At 39.5% G+C, this 26870-nt stretch overlaps 2 protein-coding genes across 2 annotated transcripts in view; both read left to right on the top strand.

Moving 5' to 3' along the window:
* LOC124379814 (calpain-2 catalytic subunit-like) overlaps positions 1-7244 on the top strand; it is a 40725-nt gene extending 33481 nt beyond the window's left edge. Inside the window, exons 21-33 of the mRNA XM_046840393.1 lie at positions 93-253; positions 433-602; positions 1023-1034; positions 1221-1432; positions 2297-2333; positions 2470-2535; positions 2745-2802; positions 2882-2946; positions 3131-3199; positions 3632-3710; positions 3826-3942; positions 5069-5127; positions 6059-7244. Coding sequence (XP_046696349.1) covers positions 93-253; positions 433-602; positions 1023-1034; positions 1221-1432; positions 2297-2333; positions 2470-2535; positions 2745-2802; positions 2882-2946; positions 3131-3199; positions 3632-3710; positions 3826-3942; positions 5069-5127; positions 6059-6082 — 1129 coding nt within the window. The 3' untranslated portion in view covers positions 6083-7244. The remainder of the gene's footprint in view (positions 1-92; positions 254-432; positions 603-1022; positions 1035-1220; positions 1433-2296; positions 2334-2469; positions 2536-2744; positions 2803-2881; positions 2947-3130; positions 3200-3631; positions 3711-3825; positions 3943-5068; positions 5128-6058) is intronic.
* Positions 7245-7713: 469 nt separating this feature from the next.
* capn1b (calpain 1, (mu/I) large subunit b) lies at positions 7714-26291 on the top strand. The gene is given in 24 exon segments (XM_046840496.1): positions 7714-7876; positions 10140-10165; positions 12476-12722; positions 16620-16689; positions 20693-20811; positions 21378-21511; positions 21587-21755; positions 22073-22156; positions 22249-22334; positions 22529-22603; positions 22707-22867; positions 22953-23122; positions 23208-23219; positions 23671-23852; positions 23854-23880; positions 24035-24074; positions 24146-24211; positions 24310-24367; positions 24452-24516; positions 24627-24695; positions 24808-24886; positions 25227-25340; positions 25472-25530; positions 25640-26291. Coding segments are annotated over 22 exon segments (2112 nt in total). The 5' UTR covers positions 7714-7876; positions 10140-10165; position 12476; the 3' UTR covers positions 25667-26291.
* Positions 26292-26870: the final 579 nt, after the last annotated feature.

The following is a 26870-nucleotide window of genomic DNA, read 5'->3' as shown; positions in this document are numbered from 1 at the left end:
CAAATATGGTATTATGATACATATTGATCATTATATAATAATATAATAATATCAAATAACCAATCGTGTACTTTTGGGCGTTCGGCGAATAGGATGTCATTTTCCGAGTTCCAGCGGCAGTACTCGCGTATAGAGATCTGCACCCTGACCCCGGACGCCGTCACTAGCAGCAACGTTAAGCCGTGGAGCGTGAAAAACTACAGTGGCATGTGGAGGAGTGGCTCCACAGCCGGAGGATGCAGGAACAATGCCCGTAAGTGCAATTTCAGCAAATTCGAAGAGCTCACGTGGACTCTCTTGTCTGCTGTTGTATGCTGGACAGGATTTGAGGCGTGTCTTGGTTGTGAAAGAACATACAGAAGAATAGGACACAGAGATTAATACATTCACGCCAACCCTGAGCTGCTTGTTATTCCACGCCCACTTCTGCAGATACGTTCTGGATGAACCCGCAGTTCGTCATCAAGGTGAACGAAGAGGATGACGATCCGACTGACAACGAGAAGGGCTGCAGCCTGGTGGTGGGGCTGATCCAGAAGAACCGGCGCCGCCTGAGAAAGCAGGGAGAGGACATGCACACCATCGGCTACGCCATCTACGAGGTCAAAAGGGGATTTACGTTTCTGATTATATTTTGGTTAACACCCTAGATTATTTGGTATAATACTATAGAATTTCATTGTGAGCACTGAATCAGGCATGGTGTTGCCTCAGGCCCAATCAGCATTGATTGTAGAACACTGACATTGTGGGTTTAGTTTATTTTGAAAACTGCTCCACAGTATTCTTGGAGAATAGAAATGATTCATCATATGATTGCTCAACAGGCACGTTTCTGTTGTTTGGGAAGACCCCCGCTGTGTGTTGGTGTGCATTGTGATAAGGATCATTTGTGTATTTGTAAATAATTGAATACAAGCGAATATGAATATCTGAAAGCAAAACATGATTGAATGGTTAAAAAAAAAAGAGATACACAAAATATTTTATTGACACGCTGTTTATGTTCTGCTTCTCCACAGGTTCCTCCTCAGGTAACAGCACTAATTACTTAATAATTAGATAATAATTACTATATAACTATAATATTATATAACTCATTACTATGTAATTACTTATAAATCTATAAAAATAACTACTAGTAGAATATTTTTTTATTTTATTTTTTTTGCATAATGTGCATTCCCCGCCCCTTATGGTTTGCTCCGTTCTTCTACCAGTTCTATGGCCAGACTAACCTGCACCTGGACAAGAACTTTTTCCTGACACACGCGCAGAAAGCTCGGTCCGAGACCTTCATCAACCTGCGCGAGGTCTGCACGCGGTTCAAGCTGCCCCCCGGCGAATACCTCGTCGTGCCCTCCACCTTCGAGCCCAACAAGGACGGCGACTTCTGTCTACGCGTCTTCTCTGAAAAGCAGACGGAAACACAGTAAAAACACGTTTCAATTTTTCTTTCGCACATCGCCGTCTTATATTATGAAAAGTGAAGGTCAGAGCATTGGCTTTGATTTAGAACTTTATTGCCATTTTTATGTATTTTATTCATTTAAATTCCGATTTGAAGAAGTTTTCTAAATGGCCAGGCAATTTCAGTATGCGTGATTTGGCCACGCCTACCAAATTTTAAAAATGGACAGACGGACGGATAAAGGAAGTATGAACAAATGAATGATTGGTAGCAAAAGAACGCGTGAAATGAATAAAAGACTTTATTAATAGAATTGAGGAATAAAACAATGAAATGGATTGAAAAAAGAATAAAAATCAAGAGAATGAAAGAAAGAAAGAACTTTAACGACTAAAACAAACGGGTGAAAGAGTTCATTAAGATTATTGAATGAATAAATGAAGGGATGAATGATTGACTGGGAACTAAAATGCTTTGGGGAAAAGAATTAAAGACTGGATTAAAAAAGGGGAGGGTGAATGACTAAACAAAGAAAGAATCGATGAAAAACTAATGAAAGAAACGGTGGATTCATGAAAAGAAGTAATTAATGATGAAATAGAACAAAAAGAAAACAGAAGAAATACAGAAGGAATTGGAAATAAAAAGGGGGAAACGAAAGTCACAAAAAAAGGAAGCATGATTGAAGGACTGAAAAAGTAGAAAAAAAAACAAAGGCATGAAAGTGAAATGAAATTCTGAATAGAAGAAACAACGAATTGGTGACTAAATGGAATTGAATGAATGAACGAACAAGAAAACAAATGGAAGAATCATTATTATTCAGTAATTATTCAGTTATACTGTATCTTTTGGTCTCTCAGCATTTCTTTTTTTCTTTTGCAGGCGTTGTGACGATCCCGTCGAAGCGAAATTAATTGACGTGAGTTGTGTTTTAGAATACATTTTTATTTTATATTATGGAATATTATGGAATCATTTTTTTTTTTTCTCAATTTACAGCATTTTTTTTTAGGTTTATAACTGAAAGCTAATATGTGTGCTTGCTTGCTTTTTAGGAAACCGTGTCCGACACTGAAGTGGAAGGAACCTTCAGGGCCATGTTCATGAAACTGGCAGGAACCGTATGTACAGAGATTCAGCTGTTTCTCCAATATATATATATATATATATATATATATATATATATATATATATATATATATATATATATATATATATATATTTATTGTTATTTATTTTTTCTCAGTTCTTGTAGCTCAGATATTAATAATAAACGGCTGCACCATGGTTTAGTCATAGCTAGCTGCTAAATTCACTCATGTCTTCTCAGGACATGGAGATCTCTGCTTCAGAGCTTCGAACTATACTGAACAGAGTTGTCTCGAAACGTACGTATGCTTTTATTATCCCCTAATTATCATAATATAGACTGACTTCGCTTTACAAGACTGTGTTTTGATTTTCAAGGAACCGACATCAAGACGGACGGCTTTTCCCTGGACACCTGTCGCACCATTGTCAACCTCATGGACGTATCCTTTACTTTAACACGCCCAGTATTGTGCTAATATCCAATGTAATGTTGTGACCAACCAAGTGGTGAATGAGGATGTTTGTAGGAAAATAAGTTCTCCAGGTTACATTTGAGCAAAATGTAGCTTTTGGTATGTTGGTGGCTATTTTCTGATATTTCTTGCCCTTGACCTCGATATTCAGGACACTGGGAATGGGAAGCTCGGGCTGGGAGAGTTTGCCACTTTGTGGAAGAAAGTGCAAAGATACATGGTAGGAACACGGAATAAGTTTTTGTATAGTCTACAAATCTAGGCTTAATAGTCAATGTATTATGGCAATATGTTGTAAACAGACTGCCCTCTCTTAACAATACTGTTATTTCATTACATTTAAAAAAAAAAAAGTGCTCTATTTTCCATAAAGAATATTTAATTCTTTAATAGCTTGTCTACTTATATAATATATAACTAGCTGGACATATCTGCTACAGTAAGACATCTTCGGAAAAAAACAGTAACAAATGGTAAAACATCTGTAACCACTGGAAAGACACTTTTTTTGTGAGTCTTATGACTGAATGGAAAACATACCATGAATTTGGGAAAACTAATAAATAACACCTAAAATACCAAAGAGGATCAGAAAACATATCAGCACCCTGAAGACAATTCGCTTATTAGTATGTTTGTGTGGTTGTTGTAGAACATCTATAAGGAAAATGACCTTGATGGCTCTGGGAATATAAGCACAACAGAGTTTCGTGGGGCGCTGGCAAAAGCTGGTGAGTCGGTCACAACACCTGATCTGATACACACTCATAACTTTGACAGCCCACCGCCTCCCAGTATACACCATCACATGGTTTTTGACTATATTTCTTTTGTTTTTTTCGCTAGGCTTTACTCTGAACGATGCAATTTACCAGCTCTTGGTGGCCCGCTTCGCCGACCCTACCCTCAACATTGACTTCGATGACTTTGTCGGCTGCATCATGCGACTGGAGCTGATGTTCCGTAAGTGTAGTCCTAAATCAATCAATGCACACTGTTTGGCTGTATGTATGCGGACACGTCACCAACACACACTTATGCGGGGCCTTGTTCAAAAGCCTTCGTATGCTGTAGCATTCTATATAATGGAATTAAGTAGCCTAAGCATGTCCTGACACGACTGATTACATATAGATTGTATTTTGAACTTTTTTTGGTGTGTGTGTGTGTTTTTCCCTTGTAGACACAGTATTGTCGGCCATTTCCCCTGTTTTTTTGTCGTTTAGGACCTTATTTTTTAAAACTGTACAACCAATAAAATACTGAAATACAGTGTCTACAAGGGCAACAAGAATACACTAAAAACAAAACAAACACACACATACAAACAAACCACAAATACTGTGTCAACTTTAAGAAAATACCACCAACAACACACACCAGGAAGTGGTCATGCTGCAAAGAATAAGCCAAACTGCCCACTGCATGAGCAACGCAACTTCACTAGAAACACAAATTAGGAAACGCTACACTGCCAAAACCATAAGATTGATGCAAAGGGGTCAAACTACCGTAATATGCCACTACCATTAAAGCGTTAATAGATAGTAAAATTGTTATAAAGCTTAACAGAATGAGCGCAATTCTATAACCAGTCTGAAGAATGTCCACGTGTAAAAACAATAATAAACAGCCGACGTGTCAAGCTGGAGTGACACCAACTATATGTGAAATTGCTCGAATAACATGCCAAAAAATACCACACACTACAGAGTTGAAAAAAACGGTGAGCCTAAGAAACGGTAGAAACACTGCAGAATAGCTGAACTAGCCGGTGCTAAATCCTAGCACATCATGCTAATTGTACAAAAAAGATGCTACCGATTAGCAAAATTTCCTTCCTTATGGGAATAAAAAGTCGGGTGAGTTTGCTCTGATGCCGTTATCTTGGGGAACTAGCTTGTTTACGTACCGATCAGCAGATAATGGCCACTGAAATTAATGAGCGATTATCACACTTTTTCTGCTAACTAGCTGGAATGCTATCAAGTTGATTTGTACGTTACGCCACCACAGAAGATTACGTATGACTCGGATGAACCTTTCTTGTTGAACTAATTTGTTTTCTTTCTTTTTTTTTGCTGTGTAGGCGTTTTCCAAAGGATGGATCCACACAAAACCGGTTTCTTAGAGTTGGACTTTCAAAATGTAGGTTTACCTCATGTTTTTATATCATATACTTATTAGAGTTTGTCAGAAGTTCGGAAACACCTAATCTTTAATGTTTTTTGACTGACACATGCATGTTCCTTGGTCATTTAACACTATGAAGATTTACTTTGACCAAACAAATCTATAAATGTACAGACGCTCCACTTTATTTTCATTAATAAATCCTTCCTTAGCATAAATAACTTTACACACTCTTGGTATCTGTGCAGTTGGACAGTAAAATACTTTGCCATGCCTGTTTTAAAGGCCTTTTGATAGAGATTTCTTTCTGACCTTCATCCCAGAGCAGTTTAATACGATTCAGGTGCAGTGACTGAGCAGGCCATTTAATAATGTATAAAACTCCAGCCGACTGTTTGCTCTCTGAATAACGCTTACAGAGCTTGGATGTACGCTTCGGGTCATTGTCTTGTTGTATGGTGGTCAGTTTCATGAGCAGCAGTCCAGACGGAATTGCATGGTGTTGAAGTATGGAATGGTAGCCATGTTGGTTCAGTATTCCTTTCACCCGGAATAAGTTTCCACCCTTTTCTGCTCTAAAACAACCCCAAACCATTAAGTTTTCACCTCCATGTTTGGGGATAAGAAAGTCTGCTACCATCTTCTCTCCTGTTCTCCGTCTTACACAAGTTCTTCTGCTAGAGACAAAAAAGTGAGTGTCAAATTTGGACTTATCTGGAAGCAGAACTTTCTTCCAGTCTTTCACTGTCTAGTTCCTGTCTGCTTTTGACCTTTTATCTTGTGTGTTCCTTAGAAACGGTTTTATGAACATGTATGTGTCTCATGAACAATACAAGACTAGATGTTTCCACACTTTTCACAGGCACCGTATACTATAGATATACATATTCATGGTCTGATTAACATATCGGTTTGATCTTTTCTCTCTTGTTTGTTTTCTCCACAGTGGATCCTTTTAACTATGATCTAAACGGCTCCTGGGCACTGCAGACAAGCTAAGACTCCTGTTGCTACCCGTTTTCTGTTATATAAACACGATTCTTAAGGCAGACAGTGTGTAAAACTTTTTTTTTTTTTACTTTTTTGGTTTCTGAGGTAAATTTTATCCGAAGGATTTAAAAATGGGTGCTGTAATACAGTATACATGCAATTAGCATGCTGTTGTAGGGTTTCTAATTGTGCATTAAACCAAAAAAACATTGCTAATTAAAGATTTCGGTTTGAAACATGCTCCCGATTAGCAAAATGACCGTACCTACGGGTATAACAAGCCATGTTTATACAACATTATCTGTTGATATTACAGGCTACATGCTCTTTTTTGATAGACCCATTAGAAAAAAAAGTTGGAATAAATACATGCTCATATATACAGTATATACTGTGTGTATGTATACATATAAATATATATATATATATAAATATATTTATCAGCCTGTATTTACCTAACAATTCAGCAAAGAAAAACACTATTGTACTCTAAAATCTATTTGTTTATGAAGACAATCATGATTGTGATGTTTTTATGGTCTGCCTTTTTTAACCCAAGTTTTAATTCACAAAAAAAAAAAAAAAAACTTTTCATGGAGGTTCGTGTGAAGTCACAAAACAAACCTGAGTGACTTGCACCAATCACAGGCTCGTATGCTAATTTATGCAAATGATTAACTAGAAGAAAGATGTTATTTTGGTGAATGAGTTGCACTTGTTACGGTGGGGTTATTTTTTCTGATTAATTCTATTATTTTATTACGGTTATAGTGTAATTGAACGCAGGTCAGGGGACACGTACGGGAACGCATTTTCGCGTCTTGAGGAAGGGATGGAGATTTATCTACTGACAAATTGCATATTTATGCATATAGATTCTTGGTGTATACTTCGGGGGGGAAATTCATATGAAACAATTTTATCTACAATTTGGAGCGACACCTTAAGGGGATTTTTTTTTGTAAACCCATGATATAGTTTGAACATTGTGTTTTCACTTAAGAGTGGTGGGGTTTTTTTGTTGTGTTTTTTTTTTTCCCCCCTTCAGTGGTGGTATCCATAACGATTTCACAATGTACTGACAAAGCAATGTGTTTTCAGCTTGTTATTTTCTTCACCATTAAACATCTTGTGAAAGTTTACCTCTCGAGGGCTGCAGTCATTTCTCAAATCGAGCACCAGGTGAATTCGTACGGAGTAAAACGGGAATTCTTATGCGATTCGTGTGCGGTGTTTACTATTTGACTTCAAACCTGATACAAGAATAATTTGCAAAAAAAAATACAAATCTGCATTAAATAAAGAACAATGTGTGACATGCATTCAGAATGATTTATTTAAAGTTGGATTTCTTTATATATATATATATATATATATATATACACACACACACACAATATACATACACACACATAGTACCTAGATTTCTCTCTCTCTCTCTCTCTCTCTCTCTCTCACTCTCTCACACACACACACACACACACACACACACACACGAACGTCCACGTCTGCCTCCCTTTGGTCCACTAAATAGGGAACAGAATCGGTTTGGGACCGGATTTTTTTTATATTAGTCACTGAGGCCACGCCCCCAAAGGGTGGGGCTGCGCAGTGCAGTACACTGATTCTGCTTTGTGTGTGTGTGCGCGAGTGTGAGTGTGTTTGTGGGTGTGTGTGTGAGAGAGAAATGACTTCATCGCACCCCCTTTTAACTTAAATTCGTGTAACCAGCTGGTTGCTGGTCGCCACAGGCAAATCCGAGCACCCAATAGTGGTAAGTTTGCATGCTTCCGGTTTCTGTTTTTATTATCATTATTAACTTTGTGATGACCATGGGGCTGCACCGGATGTGTTTTTTTTTTTTTTTTACATTGTAATAGCTGAATAATAGGTATTTTTTATATGTATGTACGTTGTGTATATCATTTCTTTTTATATATATTTTTTGCCACATATATAAGTTATTATATTTCCCCCCAGATCTTATAATATTTAGTTTCGGACCCGGATGATTCAATGCTGCCGAATATTTTGACCAAATATGCCTGGTTTAAATCCCCGGATGTGTAATCGCTAAATAGAGCTGCACGCGAATGTTGGCGGAGGGATACGTGCATTTGCATCGCGTATAAAAGCCGAGTCGAATAACGGCAAGACAGTGCGCACGTCAGTTAAAACAAAAACAACACTTATTTGTTAAACATTTGTTTGGCAACAAACATAATGTATTATAATAATAATAATATAATAATAATATAATAAAATCATAGCTAATTTAGCTCTAATGTCGAGTAGACCCCCCCCTGCGGCCTTGTTGAATCTCGGTCAGTAAGTGTGGGTCTATTCATCAACTCTACAAGTAGATCCGGTTGAGAGGATTGACTGATATAAATTAAATGAATATTGGAATCTGTAGGTTTAGGAGCGAGTCTATAACGCGTGTATTATAAGATCATAAACCAAACTTGTTTTTGATAAATGCAAGGAGCCTAAAGCGGCCCGCCGTTTTACGTTAATGGAAGGAGTCTCCAGTGCAAGTGTTTTTGTTTTCCCCCTATAATGTAAATAGGGAGGCAGGTATAAGGCCTGCGTGTTTACGTGGCTGTGACGTAAGCGTTAACGAGAACGAACCCGTCTCCAAGCGCCACTTGAACGCAAATTAAAAAACTACAATAACAGTCTGTTGGTGGATGGTTTTAATCTCTAACTAGGGATTACAGCAGGCTTTGTTACTTTAAGCGATAACCAAAGTTTCCACGAATGGCGATAAACCTAAATTGAACAGGTTCCCACGTTTGATACCTTAAGAGCTGTTTGGACACTTGTACAGAACTCGATCAAACCTCTTTAATTCATGTTTAACACGGCGGTTTATTGGAAGCTGAGGACTGTTAATTATTCCCCCCAAAAAAAGAATCATTTCTAAAGAAAAAGTTGCATTCCTTTGTAAGGGGTTGTGTGTTGTCCAGGATTTATCAGCTGCAATAAATCTTCTGTAGGTTGGAAGATATCTGGGAGGGGAGAAATTCGCTAGGAAGGCAACTCTTATCATTAAAGTGTGTGTGTGTGTGTGTGTGTGTGTGTGTGTGTGTACACTGGAAGTTGCTGATTCACTCACTCACTCAAGCAGAGACGAATCGATCAGGGCCGAAGTGCTTTGTGGTATATTGCAGTCTGCTTATGTTTTAAAAAAAATAGTCCACAAAATTCAAATAGTGGGACAAATACCTTAAAAGTGTTCCTCAGGTGACATATATTCTGTAAAAAAAACACAAAAATCCAACGAAACTATGACATACAAACGTTTCTAAAAGAAAAGAGGCAAAATTCCTGTTATCCAAGATGGCCGCCATTCACAACAGTACATATTTCTGTGTGGAAAGGTTTAGTTTTTGTGACTACAGACACACTGTGTGGTGATGTATAAAAAATCTGTGATTTTACCGACGAACCGAATGTGTTTTTTGAGGGGAAAAAAGTCTTTTGTTTAAGAAATTTCCATTACTAATGGTTAGCAACATAAGCATCTGTACAAAGGCTCAGATTTCAGACATGTTGTGGTTGGTTTGAGTGGAAATGTTTCTCTATGTGGAGAAAACAATAAATAAATACAATTATTCTCAAATTTCTCAAAAGATTATTATTTTTTGGTTTAATTGCGATACAATATTTAGGCAATTGAAAGAAAGTTCTAGAAATATTCCACCTAGAACGTGTGAATTGAGACTTTTGAGACTCTGATTTGCAAAATACAATGCAAAATGGTCGTGTCATTATATAACATTATAACAATAGATATGTCATGTATGAGGTTTCTCTCAGTGCCTCAAAACACACACAACGCTAAGTACTTATAAGTCACAATCTGAATCATGTACATCATTCATTTATATGTTTCAGCTGCTTCACTGAAATGATTCTTCTTCCATTTCTTTATGGTTATTCATGTTTTGTGTGGTGTTTTTTTGTTTTTTTATTCATTTTTTTTTATTGTTTAAATTCGCTCTGTGATGAATTAAACTTCTGTTTCTTCTAAGCCTGCCGCAGCGAGGAGGAACTGCAGGTACACGTGTATATATATATATATATATATATATATATATATATATATATATATATATATATATATATATATATCTTTTCCGAATATTACGTCTCTTTTCAAAGCAAGCTTGGCAGGTACAATGTAAAATTATAATTTTTTTTTGGTGTAAAGAGACTCCAGTCTGTATCGTTTCCAAACAAAAAACACTTTAATAAAAGTTGATAAAATAATAGAGTTCAGCAACAAAGTTTTTTTAATAACCTCAGCTAACCTTTAATGGAATTCTTAGGTGGCTTTTCTAGCGAACTGGAAGTGGAATGAGTGTAAATCTTTCAAACACTATCGCGGAGTATCATTCAATTCTGCGTTAATTTTTAGAGAGTAAGCTAAACAGAAAAATAGCTTCTTTGAGCTCCCTCTACTGCCTGTGAAATAGAATTACAATATGTGCTCTTGGAACTTGATTGGAAATCGATTAATCTTTCATTTTATTATCCCAGTAGGTTTGCACATGTGGGCATTTGTTTAGATAGATAATATTTGAAATAATATGCAAAATAATCGGCATAATACGATGCAGTTATCTTCATGCTATGAGATGGTTGTTGTTGTGTACTCAAGGATCGCATTATCTTGCTGGCTTTTCTGTCCTTTAAGTGCACGATCCACTTCTACTGCTTTGTTTTATCGAGCGCCGTGTGTTAAAAGCTTTCTGTCATCTGCCATTTTAGAGAGAGAGAGAGAGAGAGAGAGAGAGAGAGAGAGTGTGTATATGTGTGTAGGAATGTAAACGCTGTGCTTGCATGATTATAGCTGTGTATGTGCTGAATGCCTGTAATAGCAGTTGACACACACACACACACACACACACACACACACACACACACACATGCACACATTGTTCAAAGCTGTCTGTCTCAGCCACCCAGTCTGTTTTTTTTCCACAAATGCACTCTGATTTTTTTTTTAACACTGCATACTTTTCCTGTGCACATCTTTGTGTATGTCTCTCTGACTAACACACACACACACACACACACACACACACACACACACACATGCTCTCACAGTCCCACCGAATCTGTTTTTTCTATTTCACTTTTACTTTCTGTGTCTTACAGTTACATTATATTGTTTTCTCTCTCTCTCTCTCTCTCTCTCTCTCTCTCTCTCTCTCTCTCTCTCTCTCTCTCTCTCTCTCTCTCTTACACACTCAGCCTCAGGCCTGTTCACACCGAAAGCAGCACAGATCATAATAATTCAGACTTATCATATACAAGTGATGTTGTTATGGCCATAAAGGATTTGGAATAAAAAAATAAATAACAAAATCTCATGGGAAGTTCCTCATGTCTGTGCAAGGAGGGGTTTCGACGTGGTTCCAAAACAAACCGTGGGTGTATTCACATCACTTCAACAACAGCTACAGCTGTCCTGTATAAGCTTACAGTCAGTGTAGAAAATTATTGGCACCTTTTATGGAAAAATAAGTTTACATTCACTCATGTTCCTCTGCTTATTCTATAATAATCCAATCAGCCAATCATATTGCTGGTCAGGCAACTACCATACAAAGTGGTGCAAAAAACAAAAACCACAAGCAGGATTTGCTGATGAGATTGGAACAAGCGGACAGGAAGGTTGCGGTAATCCAAATAAGCACTCTTTACAACTGCATTCTTTACAAATCTAAGCATCGGGTTCACACCGACAACCACAGGAAACTATAAACATGTGATTGGCTGCTCAGATAATTGAATTACTGTATAACTTTTCAGGGGTTTTCAGTCGTGACAATGTTTTTAAGATGCGTTTATTTTTTTCTAGTAGGAAAAATATACATACAATTAAATCAGAAAGTAGAAAATGTTGGAGGTGAGTTTAAGAATTGCAATTTGGTTGGTCTCTGGTTCGTCAAGTTTCCAAATGAGCTGTTTAATAATATTATTAATTATGTCCCAATTCAGTATGGGGTTCAAGACAAAAAAGGGAAAAAAAATACAATGTAATGTAATAATTATGTAAAAAGTGTACAAATATAATTATACACCACCGTGATACATTTATGCTCAAAATAGGACTTATTGCATGCTTTTTTTATTTTATTTTTTTTTTTTCTTTTCTTTATGTTCCAATAGTTTAGAAAAGAATTTTTTTTTTGTTGTTGTTTGTCTTTATTGATTTGGTCTTAACAGGCCTTTAGGCACTGACTGCCTTTGACATACACACTTACTGTCAGATCTTACACACACACACACACACACACACACACACACACACACACACACACAAACACACTCAGACGTGTCTCTTGTGTCCCCCTTGTAGCATGTACGTGTTTGGAGGGATGTCGGCGAGAATTCATTACGATCGCCTGCGTGCAGAGGGCGCAGGCAGCAACGATCGGGCACTGCCCTTCCTCAACCAGGACTACGAGGCACTGAAGCAGGAGTGCTTGGAAAACGGCATTCTCTTCGAGGATCCATGTTTTCCGGCGCGTCCACCATCATTGGGATTCAAGGAACTTGCGCCTCACTCGTCTAAAACACGTGGAGTCGAGTGGAAGCGGCCCACAGTGAGTCACGTTATCTACTATGTATCTAGCTAGCTCAAAAAAACTCTGGATAATCATCATCATCGATGAGGAAACAGGAAAACTAGGCATGTTCATGTATAGGCTCAAAGACATGCCCCCTTTTCTCATATACCCATCAGTTGAAATTCTAAAGAAGGAATGAATGTTTATAACTGTTGTAACATAAGTACAAAAGGAGAGTCATGTGAAAAAAGAAAATACACCATTCTTCTGTTCGGAGTTTTAACTTAGCAGGGCCTAAATAACAGTGGTGTGACTATAAACAAACTAACACCACAACACGTATTTTGTAGTCACAAAATGTAAAACTAAACAGTTTGGTTGTTCGGTGTCTTGGAGCACTCTGGTATGTGTCTCCATCTTTCCAAGAAGAACAAACATTAGACATGACCCTATAAAAGCAATTGCTGCTGTTCATCATTCTGAGAGGGTTTATAAGGCCATCTCCAAATGATCAAAGATTCGCCCTTCTACAGTTAAAAGGGTTGTTGAGATCTCTCCAGACAGTTGCCAATCTTCTCAACAGAGAATGCTGACCCTCACAGCAAATAGTCAAAACATTAGAGATATAAAAAAAATACCAACTACATCACGTGTGGCCTGTGACGGGATGACTTGCAAAAGAAAGGAACCAGAAATGTTTTTTTCAAAATGAAAACTCCTTGGAGATGTTTGGTCATCACCCATTGTTCGGCGAAACCTAAACACCGCAAACGCTTCGTCCCTTACGTGAAGCATGGGGGTGGTAGGATGATGATTGCGGGTTTGTTTTGGAGTCACAGGGCCTGGAGAAACTTGTGGTCGCTGACACAATTCCATTTAGTCCAAGACTGTTTTTGACATTCCGGCCAAATCTGACAGCTGTCCAATATGAGCTTGAAATTGGATCATGACAATGAATGTGAGAATTGTCCCCACCACTGTGGGTTAAATTAATGGGGGGGAAATTAGAACAGGTTGTGGTTGTGTTGTGGCCTGAGGTTATATATAGCACTCGGGGAGACTATGCATTTGTTATGCTTTTATAAAGCAACACAATGTTTTTCAGTTTGGTTTAACGCCTTCAAACCACTCTGGGTTCTGTGAAAAGTTTCAAGAATTGAAAGTTCTAGTTGGATATGATCAATATTTGCCATAGCTCCCAAATATTTGAGTTGTTAAATAGTTTTCTATAACGTTATCTAGTGTGCATGCATCACTTGGCTTAAACATTTCCTCTCAGGCTTTACTCGAGCACACAGAGTGCAAAAGTCCCACTGTAGGGTTTTTTTCTTGTGGTCAACATGCTGATGAGCAGCTCCCCCAACAACGGTTCAGTCAACGACGCCTGGTTGTTGTTGTTTTTTATACTGTAGTAACATTTAGGAGTCTCAGGTGTGGCAGGTTTTAGAAATACTTTTGCTTGGTGTGTCTCCCAGACGTCCCATAATCTCTGAGAGTTTTTTTTTGTTTGTTTTTAAACAAAGCAAACTTGGAAAGTGTTCAAGTGTTTCAGGAAGAGGACGGTCTTAAACCGTCGCTTGGACTCCGCTGTTCGGACATCTAGGGGAAGTTTATTTCACCACCTCGGTGCCAGAACAGGTTGAGCCTTGAAGTAGACTTACCTTTCATTCTGAGAGAAGGTGGTACCAGTCGAGCAGTGCAGGAGGATCTCGGAAAACCCTGAGATCCTCCAACACCTCTCTTTTAAAACCAATAGCTCTAGGGCCGTCCACTAATATTACCTTTTGACTTTTGTTTTTTCAAACAAACACAACCCGGTTCCAAATACGTTTGAAATGCATGCAGTGTAATTATTGGCACCCCTTGGAATTCATGTGAGTCAACAGTCCAAGCTTTTTCAAAACGTAGTTTCACCTTTGCAGTGCTACTTTCAATCCTGCGAAACCGAGTTTTCTATTTCCCTCCACACACGGACGCCCCCAGACGCTGTGTGCCGTTAATCCAAAGGTAGAAACCGCTTTCGTGGGGCAGCCGATCTTCAGCAAAGAACAGCACCAAGCCGAGTCACCAAATTTGAATAGTAATAAGTGCAGAGGAGGGACATGGGGTATATTGGTAGGAGAATGCTGAGGATGGAGCCGCCAAGAAGGAGGAAAAGAGGAAGGCCAAGGAGGAGGTTTATGGATGTGGTGAGGGAAGACATGCAGGTAGTTGGTTTGAAAGAGATGTACAGGACAGGGGGTATGGAGACGGATGATCTTCTGTGGCGCCCCCTAATGGGAGAAGCCGAAGAAGAAGAAGAAGAAGATTCACAAATGTCGGATTACTTTTCTAAACGCGGGTGAGAAAAACCTGTCAGACTCGAGAAAAACTCTAAAGCAGACCAAATATTTTTTAAACACCCCCCCCACGCATTCCTCCTGAACATCTGTTTTAACTCTCTACTTATTAAACAAAATTACGGACAGACAGCTACATACTCTTGATTTTCGCTTTGTGTTGTGGATTGATGTTCGGGTATAGGCCACGCTCGCTTTTCCAATCTTTTCTTTTTGTTTTTTTTCCCCCCACATTTGTGACTCATAAGGGGAAATAAGCAAGGGAAAATGAGCTGTTATGGAACACTCAGAGGTTCCTCTGCCCTTGAGTGGTGTGCACACACACACACACACACACACACACACACACACACACACACACATTGTATTCAAATACGGAACAGCATATGAAAATTGAGGTTGTGTGTGTGTGTGTTAAGCCTTTGCTTAGAGACACACATTATGTCTGCATGTGTAATAGGTGAAGCTTCAGGCTGCACTTAAAAGCTTGGCTACATAAATAAATGATGTGTTAGTTATATTAGCTGGGGTGTTTTTTTTTTTAAGCTAGTATGATCTTGTTTTGCTCTTTGTGCAAAAACGTTGTAAATCAGCACTTCTAATACCATCCAGACTATTGTATTGCAACAGGTTGACACGTTCCTTTTTTTCAAATATCGGGACATTTATATATTTGTTTGGTCAAAATAAATCTTCATACCGTTAAATTCTATATTGCATAGAAACGAAAGATATAGGTGCTGTATCTTTAACTTACTTGTAACAACAATGTAACTATATAGAGTTTATTTATTTATTTTTTTTAATGATGTAATTCGCTTTTTGGTGGAATCACCTCCTGTACTTTTGCTTTTAGTTTATATACTCGTCTTGTCTCTTATCAAAACATCATGTCATCTTAAGTCAACTACAAATGTTTGTCATTCAGTCTATCTGAAGTTTTTCTTTTTTTTTTCTTTTTTTTAATTATTTTTATAAAATTTGCATTGTACCGAATTTAGCCAATGACTAGTTTTCATCTGCGATCCCTTGACAGAAAATAATAAACATAGAAACCAACAAACATATACAATAGAATAATACTTAACAATAATACTTATACACATCCTATCAGAGCCAAAATATAAATAAATAAATAATTAAAAAATAATTCAACCACAACCGTATTAGCGTTGAGTTGATTTTAAATCCAATTTTAGTTTGAATTTAAACGTCAATAAATGAACACATCCTTATGTCTTCTGGTAGAGGATTCCAGTGACTAGTAGCTTTCGCTAAAATGTTAATCTGTAATCTGTTAATCTGGTCGCTCCTAAAACGATACATCGTTTGTCAAAAGTATTGGGACACCCGGCTTTTCCAGCCATATATATTTGGTTCTTTCCCAAACTGTTTGCACAAATTTGGAGGCACACAATTGTATAGGACTTTGGGGGGGTGCTAGAATGAAATTTTCCCTTCGCTAGAACCAGCATGACAAAACCCCTGTGCACAAAGCCTAGCTCCATGAAGATGTCCTTCACATGGGTTGGAGTGTCTAAATATAACTTTACAAAACAAAATATGTTCAGTTTTGTTTCTGGTTTTATTTCAGGAGCTGACTACTGATCCTCAGTTTATTGTGGGTGGAGCCACTAGGACTGATATCTGCCAAGGAGCTCTGGGTGAGTTTTTTAGTTTTTATTTAGAGATATATAATGAAAATGTATTGAAAAATGTGAAATGTCTATCTGTCTGTCTGTCTGTCTGTCATGCTCTGGGCGACACGGTTAATCCTACAAGGCAGGATTTCGCCGTCTGTCCTCAAAGGTCCTTAAGAATCAAATCCACAGCAAGACGAGAGGTTAATTAGGGTTTTCTTTTTTGGCACTGAGTGTTTGAAAAAATTCCTATGAAACACACCCCGGACAGCCTGTGTACTGATAGTCCCACATTTATATTTAGTGCGTGCCGGATGTTTGCTGACCAAGAACAAGGTAAAAACATTCTATCTCGGGTGGACCCGGTCCTGACAGGCAGAGAGAAAAAAACAGCACTTTATTCCAAAATAAAAAACCCTGTCACTGTTGGTAGTTCAGCTTTTTATTTGTGTGATCGTGACAAACCAGCAAGACACCGGTCAGAAGGAGTAGCGTTAATAGTAGAACTAGTAGTGTTTATATTAGTAGTAGTGCTAGTAGATGTGTTAATATTATTACTAGAAACAGTAGAAGTAGTATTTGTAGTTATTAATAGCAGTAGTTTAATTATTAGTATTATTAGTAGTGGTGGTGATGGTATTAGAAATAGTAGTAGTTGTTTTATTGTTAATAGCAGTAGTAGTAGTTGTATTAGTATTATAACTAGAAGTCAAAGTGTCAGTTGCAGCTAGGCAAAGTAGCTATAATTGTTTTATTTGTGTGATAGACAAACCAGCAGCAAGACGACAGTGCAGTGAGTCTAAATGTAATAGGTGATCTGAATTCTTCTGTAATAAAACATAAAGCCCTTTTCGGAAGGATGGCATTTACACAAGGCCTTGGCGTATTTATCCTGCTTCACGGGTTTTCCTCTGTGATTTTCCACATCTTTCCATATTTCCTTTTCTTCGTCTTTTACTCGACCTGTTGTGACACGAACCATCCGTCTCCTTAAAACACACAACCGGACGGGAGCTCGAGGAGACTCCTGTAGGAGAGTAGTCCGAGTCCTGCCTACTCCTTTCTTATTGGCTCACAAGTTTCAGCTTATGCTGATTACTAAACGATCGATCCTTTGTGCGTTGTCCTTGTTAACGGCATGAAGGGATCCTTCCGGGCAATCTCAGCTTCGCCCTTGCGTAATTTAGGGTTTGGCTGAATATCATAGGGCAAAATTGAATGTGGGTGGTGTGCCAACGGTCATGGAACTCAGGAAAAGCCCCTGTGTGTCGTGCCAGTTGTGTAAACTGTGTGTAAAAGGCCAGAGGGGCTTTATGATGGTCAGAAAAAAAGATTTTGACCTGCAGACTGTTGTTAAAAAAAAAAGAAAAGTGTAAACTCGAGTGTGTTTGGTGTGTGTATGTGTGTGAGAGTGTAAGAGAGTACGAGTGTGTGTTTCCTGGGCGTGTGGTGTGCTGAGCTCGCTGCCTGAGCGATGAGTCACAGACAGAGTGGTTGCAGAAAAGAGCGCTTGGAGGTTTGGCTGCGTGCCATTTTGTGTGTGTGTGTGTGTGTGTGTGTGTGTGTTTTCAGAGAGCTTGGACAGGGCGGAGAATGATTTTGTTAAGCTGTCATAAATTCGTGCTTATTTTTTATATGTGTTGCATGAAGGTTTGTGCGAGTGTGTGTTTCATTACTGTGTGTGAAAGAGTACGGGTTTCATTCCTGTGTGTGTCTTTACGTGTTTGTATTTCGTGGGAGTGTGTTTCATGAATGTGAATGTGTTTTATTAGTGTGTGTGTGTGTATTACATTACTGTGTGTGTGTGTGTGTGTGTGTGTGTGTGTGTGTGTGTGTGTGTGTTTGATGGGAGTGATGTGAGAGCAAACAGGATGGCAGTACGGAAAATGGGTTAGGACTCATTGCTAGTGCCAGGCATTGTCCTCTCTCTCTCTCTCTCTCTCACTTCCTCGATTTTATTCTCCTCTCATTTGCTCTCCCTACTGGTGCTCGGAGTTACTGCAGGCTGTTCAGCAACAGATTTCTGTCACCAGTAGCTCCAGTGACATGCGACACAAATAACGATATATATATATATATATATATATATATATATATATATATATATATATATATATATATATATATATATATATATCGTTATTTGTGTCGCATGTCACTGAGCTACTGGTGACAGAAATCTATATATAAATATATATATAAACCTTCTATTCAAAGCATGATGCTACCACCACCATGTTTCTCCATCTGTATGGTTGGACCTTAAGTGATAAGTTGGCTTGTTTTTTTTTTTTTGTGAGAAAACGCTTCCTTTAAGTCACCATGCCCTGTAGACCAGACATGTGACGAAGACGTGTGATTGTTGTCCTATGCACCAAAGCTTGTCAGATGTTCCCGCAGCTCCTCCAGTATCGCCAAAGGCCTCTTTGCAGCCTCTTTGATTAAGTAGATTTTTCATGGGACGACCTGTTCTCACTAATGTCATAGCGTTACCCCGATTTTCTCCAATTGTTTAATTATTATTATTTTCATTTCAGTTGTTTCTGAATTAGAATCTCTTTTCCATGTCCCAGACCAGCTTAACATTTATTTGACACGCCTCCTTGATTTTATTTCCTGTACTACCGTATTCAATGTACAGCAAAATACATGCAGATAAAATTTCTTTAAAAGATACGTATCATAGGATCTCAGGAGAACCTGTACCCACTCCTGATGGTCAGGCACTGGAACTAGGGCATTTGACTGTAAACAACAGAAAAGACCAGCGATTCACTGGAAACGTTCTGTGTCTAGTGAACGATCCAAACGATTCCGAGAAACTTTCCAGCAGACAGGAGCCATCGCATAAGTGGGATGTAACGATCCGATCGAAACTCTCGGGTAAATGCGATCATACATCTAGTAAACACTTTGATGCGCCTGCCAAGTTTACAGCACCCATGCATTCTTATACTTTTCCTTCGCGTGTCCCAGCAGGGAAATGGGGGAGGGGGTCGCCAACTGGAGCATCACAGTCCGGCGAAGAAATTTATGCGCTCGGACCGGGCGCATGGAAAAATACTGTAGCAGAAGAGATCGCCGTTTGTGTGTATTAAAAAAACAAACAAACGAAAAAAAGCATGAACAAGAACAGCTTCTGTTGCAGATCCTGTACTGCAGCCAGTCAGTGTTTTTATTCATGGATGCTAGTCAAAATTAGCCTTTTTTTTTTTTTTTTACAGAGTTGGACCTTGCTGAACTTTAGTCAAATCCCTGTGGCTCCAAGTATAACAAATATCTTAAAGACCATTGAGACTGAAAGTTAACTCCAGCCCCCCGCAGACATTTTTTATAGAGTGCTTCATTTTACCCCATTGTTATTCCCACAGAAATTCCTTGTTGGTTATTCATCCACGTAAGTTGAAAATGCTAGCCAGTATTTGTGAAGCTGGAGCAATCCAAAAAGGCAGGAATGTTTTGAGAAAATAAAACCACACTGGTGGCCATCCTTCGAACACCTTGTATGCGTTCCATTGCTGCCCTCTAGTGTATGGAACACTACAAATGCATGTAACCCAAGCCATCTTTCAGCTTTGCTCGCTGTTCTGAAGAGTCTAGAAAATTTTTTGAATGAAGGACACCACAAAGGAAAACACAGACTGACTAAAATCATTGAACGAAATAGACATTTAGTTTGTTTTTTTCTCTCTTGAAAGTGCGTACACGTGTAAATATGGTGAGCCAGCCAGGATACAAGCGTCAACATTCTGACGGTTGCGGCCAGAAACGTGTACAAAAGATGCCGTGCCATATGAGTGGCAATACAATTTTGGGGTTAACAGCCTGAATCTGGTTGGTTCAAAGGTTACATGTAAATAAAGTAAAAGCTTTGCTTGTTTTCTTCTGTTTTACTGCTTGTTGAAGGTGTTTTTAAGGCAGTTTTTCCCATGGCCCCCTCCCCAAGAAAATGACGATAGAAATTGTGGAATTAGGTTCGATTGATTGATTTTGATGACCAAATTGTCTTTTCACTTCATTTCCTCAGGCGACTGCTGGCTTTTGGCTGCGATTGCGTCGCTCACGCTCAACGATAAGCTCTTACTCCGGGTGGTTCCTCATGGCCAGAACTTCACGGATGACTATGTTGGGATTTTCCACTTTCAGGTACATTCAGTACAACAGTACGATTCTAGTTTGTTATTTAGATCATGAAAAACCTTTACTTTTACCTCAGAGTCACAATTGAATTTCTAAAATACACACTAAAAAGCATAAAAGTTTGGCACAATATTTTGCATGGTGGTTGTTGGAGGCTCACTGGTTGAGGGTGGCCAAGACTAGTGCGAGGCGTTTCCAAAATATTAGCGATAAGATCAAAGCGGTTACATTCATGCTATGTCCAAATAACCGTATATTACCCTTGTAAATTACACAGCCATCTGCCAGAAGAAAAGGTGTGGGTCTTGTTTTGACAGCCTGTTTATTGGCCAAGTGGAAAATAACACGCAACAATCTGCCAGGAAATTGTTCCAGGCACAAAACAATCATGAATGACTGTCATAAACATGTCGAATAAACCACTTAGTATTAATGTTGATGTAACACAGGAGGGGTTCTCATACATCATCACAATTCTCAAATTTGAATTGAAAAGAATTGTGCTGAGTCAGGAGTTATAATTTTTTATTATTATTATTAGTGCTACAACATTTTCTGCCTGTGTCACACAGTTCTGGCAGTTCGGCGACTGGGTGGACGTCGTCATTGATGACCGGCTGCCCGTCAAAGATGGCGAGCTCTTGTTCGTGCACTCGGCGGAAGGCTCCGAGTTTTGGAGCGCCCTCCTGGAGAAAGCCTATGCTAAGTAAGCGTCTCTAAACCTCCTAATTGTATAGAAACCCGTGTGCCAGCCACTTTCTCAACTCTGTTTGCATTTCAGGCTAAACGGCTCGTACGAGGCTCTGTCCGGAGGATCCACCACTGAAGGGTTTGAGGATTTCACAGGCGGCGTGTCCGAGATGTATGAACTGAAGTCTGCGCCCAGAGATCTGCCCCGCATCATTACCAAGGCCCTGGAGCGAGGGTCGCTTCTCGGCTGCTCTATAGACGTGAGTATGTCTCTACTTTCTCCATTTACAGGATGTATGTTTGGGGAAAACATTGGTCTAGAGTCACGTTTTAACCTCCTGGCAGAGGTAAACATGGTTTTGGGCGGTTTTGTGTGTATAACCTTTTATTTAATACCCAAGGGATGTTGGTCAAAAGGCAATAACAGAGTTCCTAGTAATTATGAAATGTTTTGTTTTTTTCCGCCTGTGGTTTTCTTTCACCTCAAATATCCCACTGAGGTTTCAATAATTTCACCACATACATTAGAATTCGTACATTTTTTGCCTAACAAGAAGTAATGTCTTTTGTTCGATAGATCACTAGTGCTTTCGACATGGAAGCGGTGACCTTCAAGAAGCTGGTGAAAGGTCACGCCTACTCCGTGACGGGACTCCGAGAGGTGAGTCAGGATGCGTCGCTGTGGTATTGACCTAGCTCTGGAGTCATAGGATCTAGAAGCAGGAGAAGAAATATGTGTGTGTTTGTTTGTAGGTGGATTACCGTGGTAACAGAGAGAGGCTGATCCGTATACGGAACCCATGGGGGCAGGTCGAGTGGACAGGGGCGTGGAGCGACGAGTGAGTCGGCCAATCAGAACCAGTCTAGCGATGTAGAGATTGCTAACTGTAGCTATTCTGTATTAGTGAACACATTATTTCTGGTATATAAAAAACATTTTATGAGCAGATTTCTGATATGTGGAACAAACACACAAAGTCTTTATATGGTGAAAATGAAACGTGCTGACACCACCATGCTTCTTTCGGTGCAGTTCATCCGAATGGGACCAGATCGATCCGTCTGATAGAGAGGAGCTGAACTGCAAGAAAGAGGACGGCGAGTTCTGGTGAGTCCCAAAGGGGACAGGGCGTCGTTTTGACTGTTTACGGTCAGTTTTTGCATGAGCCACACGAAGAATTGAATCGGAATCTCTGTTTCTGTCCTCTCAGGATGTCGTTTCAGGAATTCAAGCGCCAGTTCTCGCGCTTGGAGATCTGCAACCTGACGCCGGACGCGCTGAGCGACGACAGCCTGAGCTTCTGGAACACTATCAAGTTCGAGGGCACCTGGAGAAGAGGCAGCACGGCGGGGGGCTGCAGGAATCATCCCAGTACGCAGCACACACTGATAATCTAGTGAACATTATATATTACTGACTGTGTACAAGTTGTCATTTCTGCCTGTCCGTCCATCAGACACGTTCTGGATAAACCCACAGTACAAGATCACGCTCCTGGAGGAGGACGATGACCCTGACGATCCCGAGGTGGCTTGCAGTTTCCTAGTGGCACTGATGCAAAAGGACCGGCGGCGCTACCGCAAACAGGGCCAGGACATGCAGACGATCGGATTCGCCATCTACGAGGTCAGTCGTCGAAAGAACACAAGTTGAAGTATTTGTAAAAATGAGGACATCGTGCTAACAAGCGATTGTTTTTTCTTTTTCGCAGGTCCCAGAAGAGGTAATCAACTTGCCTGTTTCGGATTCCAGTTGCATTTGGTTTGGCAAAACTGAATTGACGAGTGCTTTAATCTAGCAAGCTCATTAACGTAATATAATATGCGTCAACTTATACATAGCTTGTTGGTGTTCTTGCACTTTATTGCCATTTCATATGTATATAATCAAGATTGAATTATTTTTTTGTAAATTGAAAACAAATCCACTGCATAATTTTTTATTCTGCAATTTTTTCTTATTTTGGTCTGTTTTATTCTTTTTTTTTATTTCATTCTATGTCAATTGTATATGAATAATACGGTTGCCATTATTTACGATTTTGGACTTTTTTTTGGGATAGAGCACTGGTTGTCAAATTATATTATTGCTCTTAACTAATACCAAAAAAAAAAAAGTGGGCGGGGCTACGACGTCGCTAATGGACACACGAACAAATGTTTGTCGTTTCTCAGAACCGTGGTTGCCAGAGCGTTCACCTAAAGAAGGAGTTTTTCCTGCGCAACTCGTCCTGCGCTCGTTCGGAGACCTTCATCAACCTGCGCGAGGTGAGCACGCGACTCCGACTGCCTCCCGGCGAGTACCTCGTCGTGCCTTCCACATTCGAACCGGGAAAAGAGGCCGACTTCGTTCTTCGTGTTCACAGAGAAACAATCCGAGACCGAGTGAGCGGCTTTTGAGATATTAGTTTTTTTTTTGTATTTTCACCATACGGATTCATTAAACAATTAACATTTGAATTAGGTTTCACCTCAGAAACAATGATTTAATTGATCGTTGAAATAAGAATGTAACAGTTTGTACTTTTCTCCGTTTCAGAGAGATGGACGACGAGGTCGAGTTCACGCTGGGTGAAGAGGTAAGGACAAGACGCACCGAGTCCTTGTTAAAGCCAAAGACTTGTGTTTATGTCCGTTTGACATGTTTTAGGAGGACATCACCGAGGACGATATCGACTCCTCGTTCCGGAACATGTTCGCTCAGCTTTCCGGCGAGGTAAGAACGCCTTTTTGCCGTCTTTGTTCATTCTGCAAAGCGTAAAAAAAAACGAGTGGCGCTCGATCGTGGTAATGCGACACGTCGTCTCTCTGTAGGACATGGAGATATCGGTGAATGAGCTGAGGACCATCCTGAACAGAGTAGTGTCCAAACGTAAGCTTGGGTTTAATCCTGTTTTCACGCATTTCTGTGTTTGTGAATCACTGGTAACACGTTTTTTTTTTCCCCTCTTCCCAGATCGCGATTTGAAGACGGACGGGTTCAGTATGGAATCATGCAGGTGTATGGTGGCCCTCATGGACGTATCCGGCTTTCGCTTATTATTACCAAAGATTCTTAAGTGTATTCGTCAAGTGTTGATACATGATTCTGTGTTTAAAAAAATGAACACCTTGACTCAGCTGCTTCTCAGAAAGACGGAAGTGCACGCCTGGGACTCGTGGAGTTCCAGATCCTGTGGAATAAGATCAGGAAGTGGCTGGTGAGTCCCAGCTTGATAAAGAAGAATGTATTCCTGTGTGTATCGTACATGTAAACGGATAAGAAAAAAAAACAATACGATGGCAGCGTCAGAACTTCTCTTCTCTGTGCAGGGAATCTTCCGGGAATTCGACCTGGACAAATCGGGAACCATGAGCTCGTACGAGATGCGATTGGCTATGGAGTCTGCGGGTGAGGCGATGATGATCGTGTGTTTGGTTCTGTAAAAAGAAAACAAAAAAAAAACGTCTGAAAGCAGCGAGATTGAAAACAAGCAGGCAGCATTTTGTTTTACTGATACTTGAAATTTAAATAACTCATTTTTATTGGCTGGAGGGACGCTAACCGGAATAGCACACAGTTCCAATTCCACACCGAGGAAAACAGCTATTGTAGACATTTGTAGGGGACTGGCGATGGACATAAAAGATCGCACGAACAATGAGTTTCAATTGTACCTGAGTATTTTGCCCAAACTTCCTGAGTTGTTCCTCGGTTCCTCAGGTATCTATTACCACTTCTCCATTTCCAGGTTTTAAGCTGAACAACAAGCTGAACCAGGTTCTGGTGGCGCGTTACGCAGACCAAGAGACGATCGACTTCGACAACTTCATCTGCTGCCTGGTCAAACTCGAGTCCATGTTTAGTGAGTAACTTAATTTTAATTTCTAAAGTAGTTTTAGTAGTGCTGACGTGAGAGACGTCCTTCCAAAAACGTAGAATAAAGAGTCAAATCTTGACCGTAACAACGAGTGTGTTATTTCCTCTCCTCAACAGGAGTCTTTATGCAGATGGATAACGAGGGCTCCGGGGTCGCGGAGCTTAATCTCCCTGAGGTGGGTTCCGTGTGTACATTTTCCGAAGAGAAATTCTTTCTTTTTACCACTGTTGTCTCGTCACTCAACTCACTTTTGAGACATTAACGCATGTCTGTGTTGCTCGCAGTGGCTTTACCTGACCATGTGCGGCTGAGCCTCTGGAAAATTCTGGACCGTCGGCCGTTCCCAGGGACGCAGAAGAAACGGTCCATCCTGCCTTAACCACTTCACCGCTAACTATACATCTCGGACACCTTAATACGTTCCTGACTATGCAACAGCTTAGTACCTAAAATCGAATTATAATTACATTACCTAGGTTTACGTTGCACTCCACACACACACACTCAAACAGCTGCATGTATAATGAAGAGAAGCAAAGGAATCTTGCATGTCACTAACCTTATTTTGTAGCCTTTTCTTAATCTAGAATATATATATATAAATATTTTTTTTCTCTTGTTTGGAAATGTTTCATTTGGTTGAAATTACAATCGCATACCACTACACATCCATGAGATGATCCAGTACATCGTATATCGTAACGTATAAACGCATTTATGTCGCTGGATAGAAATAGCCAGAAGTTTTACAGTTACAATCTTTTGAATATGTATCAGAAAACCAGGGATGATAATCCTATAGGCTGTTTATCAAGACGATATCGGTGTGTTTGTGCAAGCCAAACGAAGCCTTAATAAAGATCACGTTACAGTATTTCACTGTAGGATATTTACTCATACAATGCTGCTTAAACAATAAACTGATGATAAAGGGTTTTTTATTCTTCATGCTGTTTTAATGCTGTCAGTCAAATCCAAAATGGCCGCCTGTGTCCTAGACCATTATAAACTATAACTGCTTTTTAAAATGTCTTGGTTTTTTTTCCCAATTTTAGTTTTGTTTCAGTTCTTTCCGAAGTCGTGATTTGTTCAAATCGTTTAAAAATCCTTACTTTTACTTTCTAACATCTTATAGTTTCCTGTAAAAAAAAAAAAAGCGTGGAAAATCTAGAATCGACTTTGGGACACACATGTTCATTTTGTTTCTAAAGGAACACAAATTGTCCAAATCGACATTTTTGTCTCCCACCTAAGAACTTTGATAACAGAACAGAAGAGATGTTAGACTGCCTCACCCCTACAGTCAAGCAGGAGGTGGAATCTTAATAGTTTAGGGTTGTTTTAGAGCAGGAAAATTTGGAGACTTATTCTAGAACGTGAAAGAAATCCACAACTAACATGGCAACCATTCCATTCTTCAACACCATGCGATTCCATCTGAACTGCAGTGTTCTCTATCATGGAACGGCTTGCCCAGTCACCGCACCTAAATCCTTTTGAACTGCTCTGGGGTGA

Source organism: Silurus meridionalis, chromosome 26 (assembly GCF_014805685.1).
Source record: "Silurus meridionalis isolate SWU-2019-XX chromosome 26, ASM1480568v1, whole genome shotgun sequence".
In the NCBI taxonomy this organism is placed as follows: Eukaryota; Metazoa; Chordata; class Actinopteri; order Siluriformes; family Siluridae; genus Silurus; species Silurus meridionalis.
The sequence above is the reverse complement of the archived record's forward strand: the minus strand, read 5'-3'. Positions and strand labels throughout refer to the sequence as shown.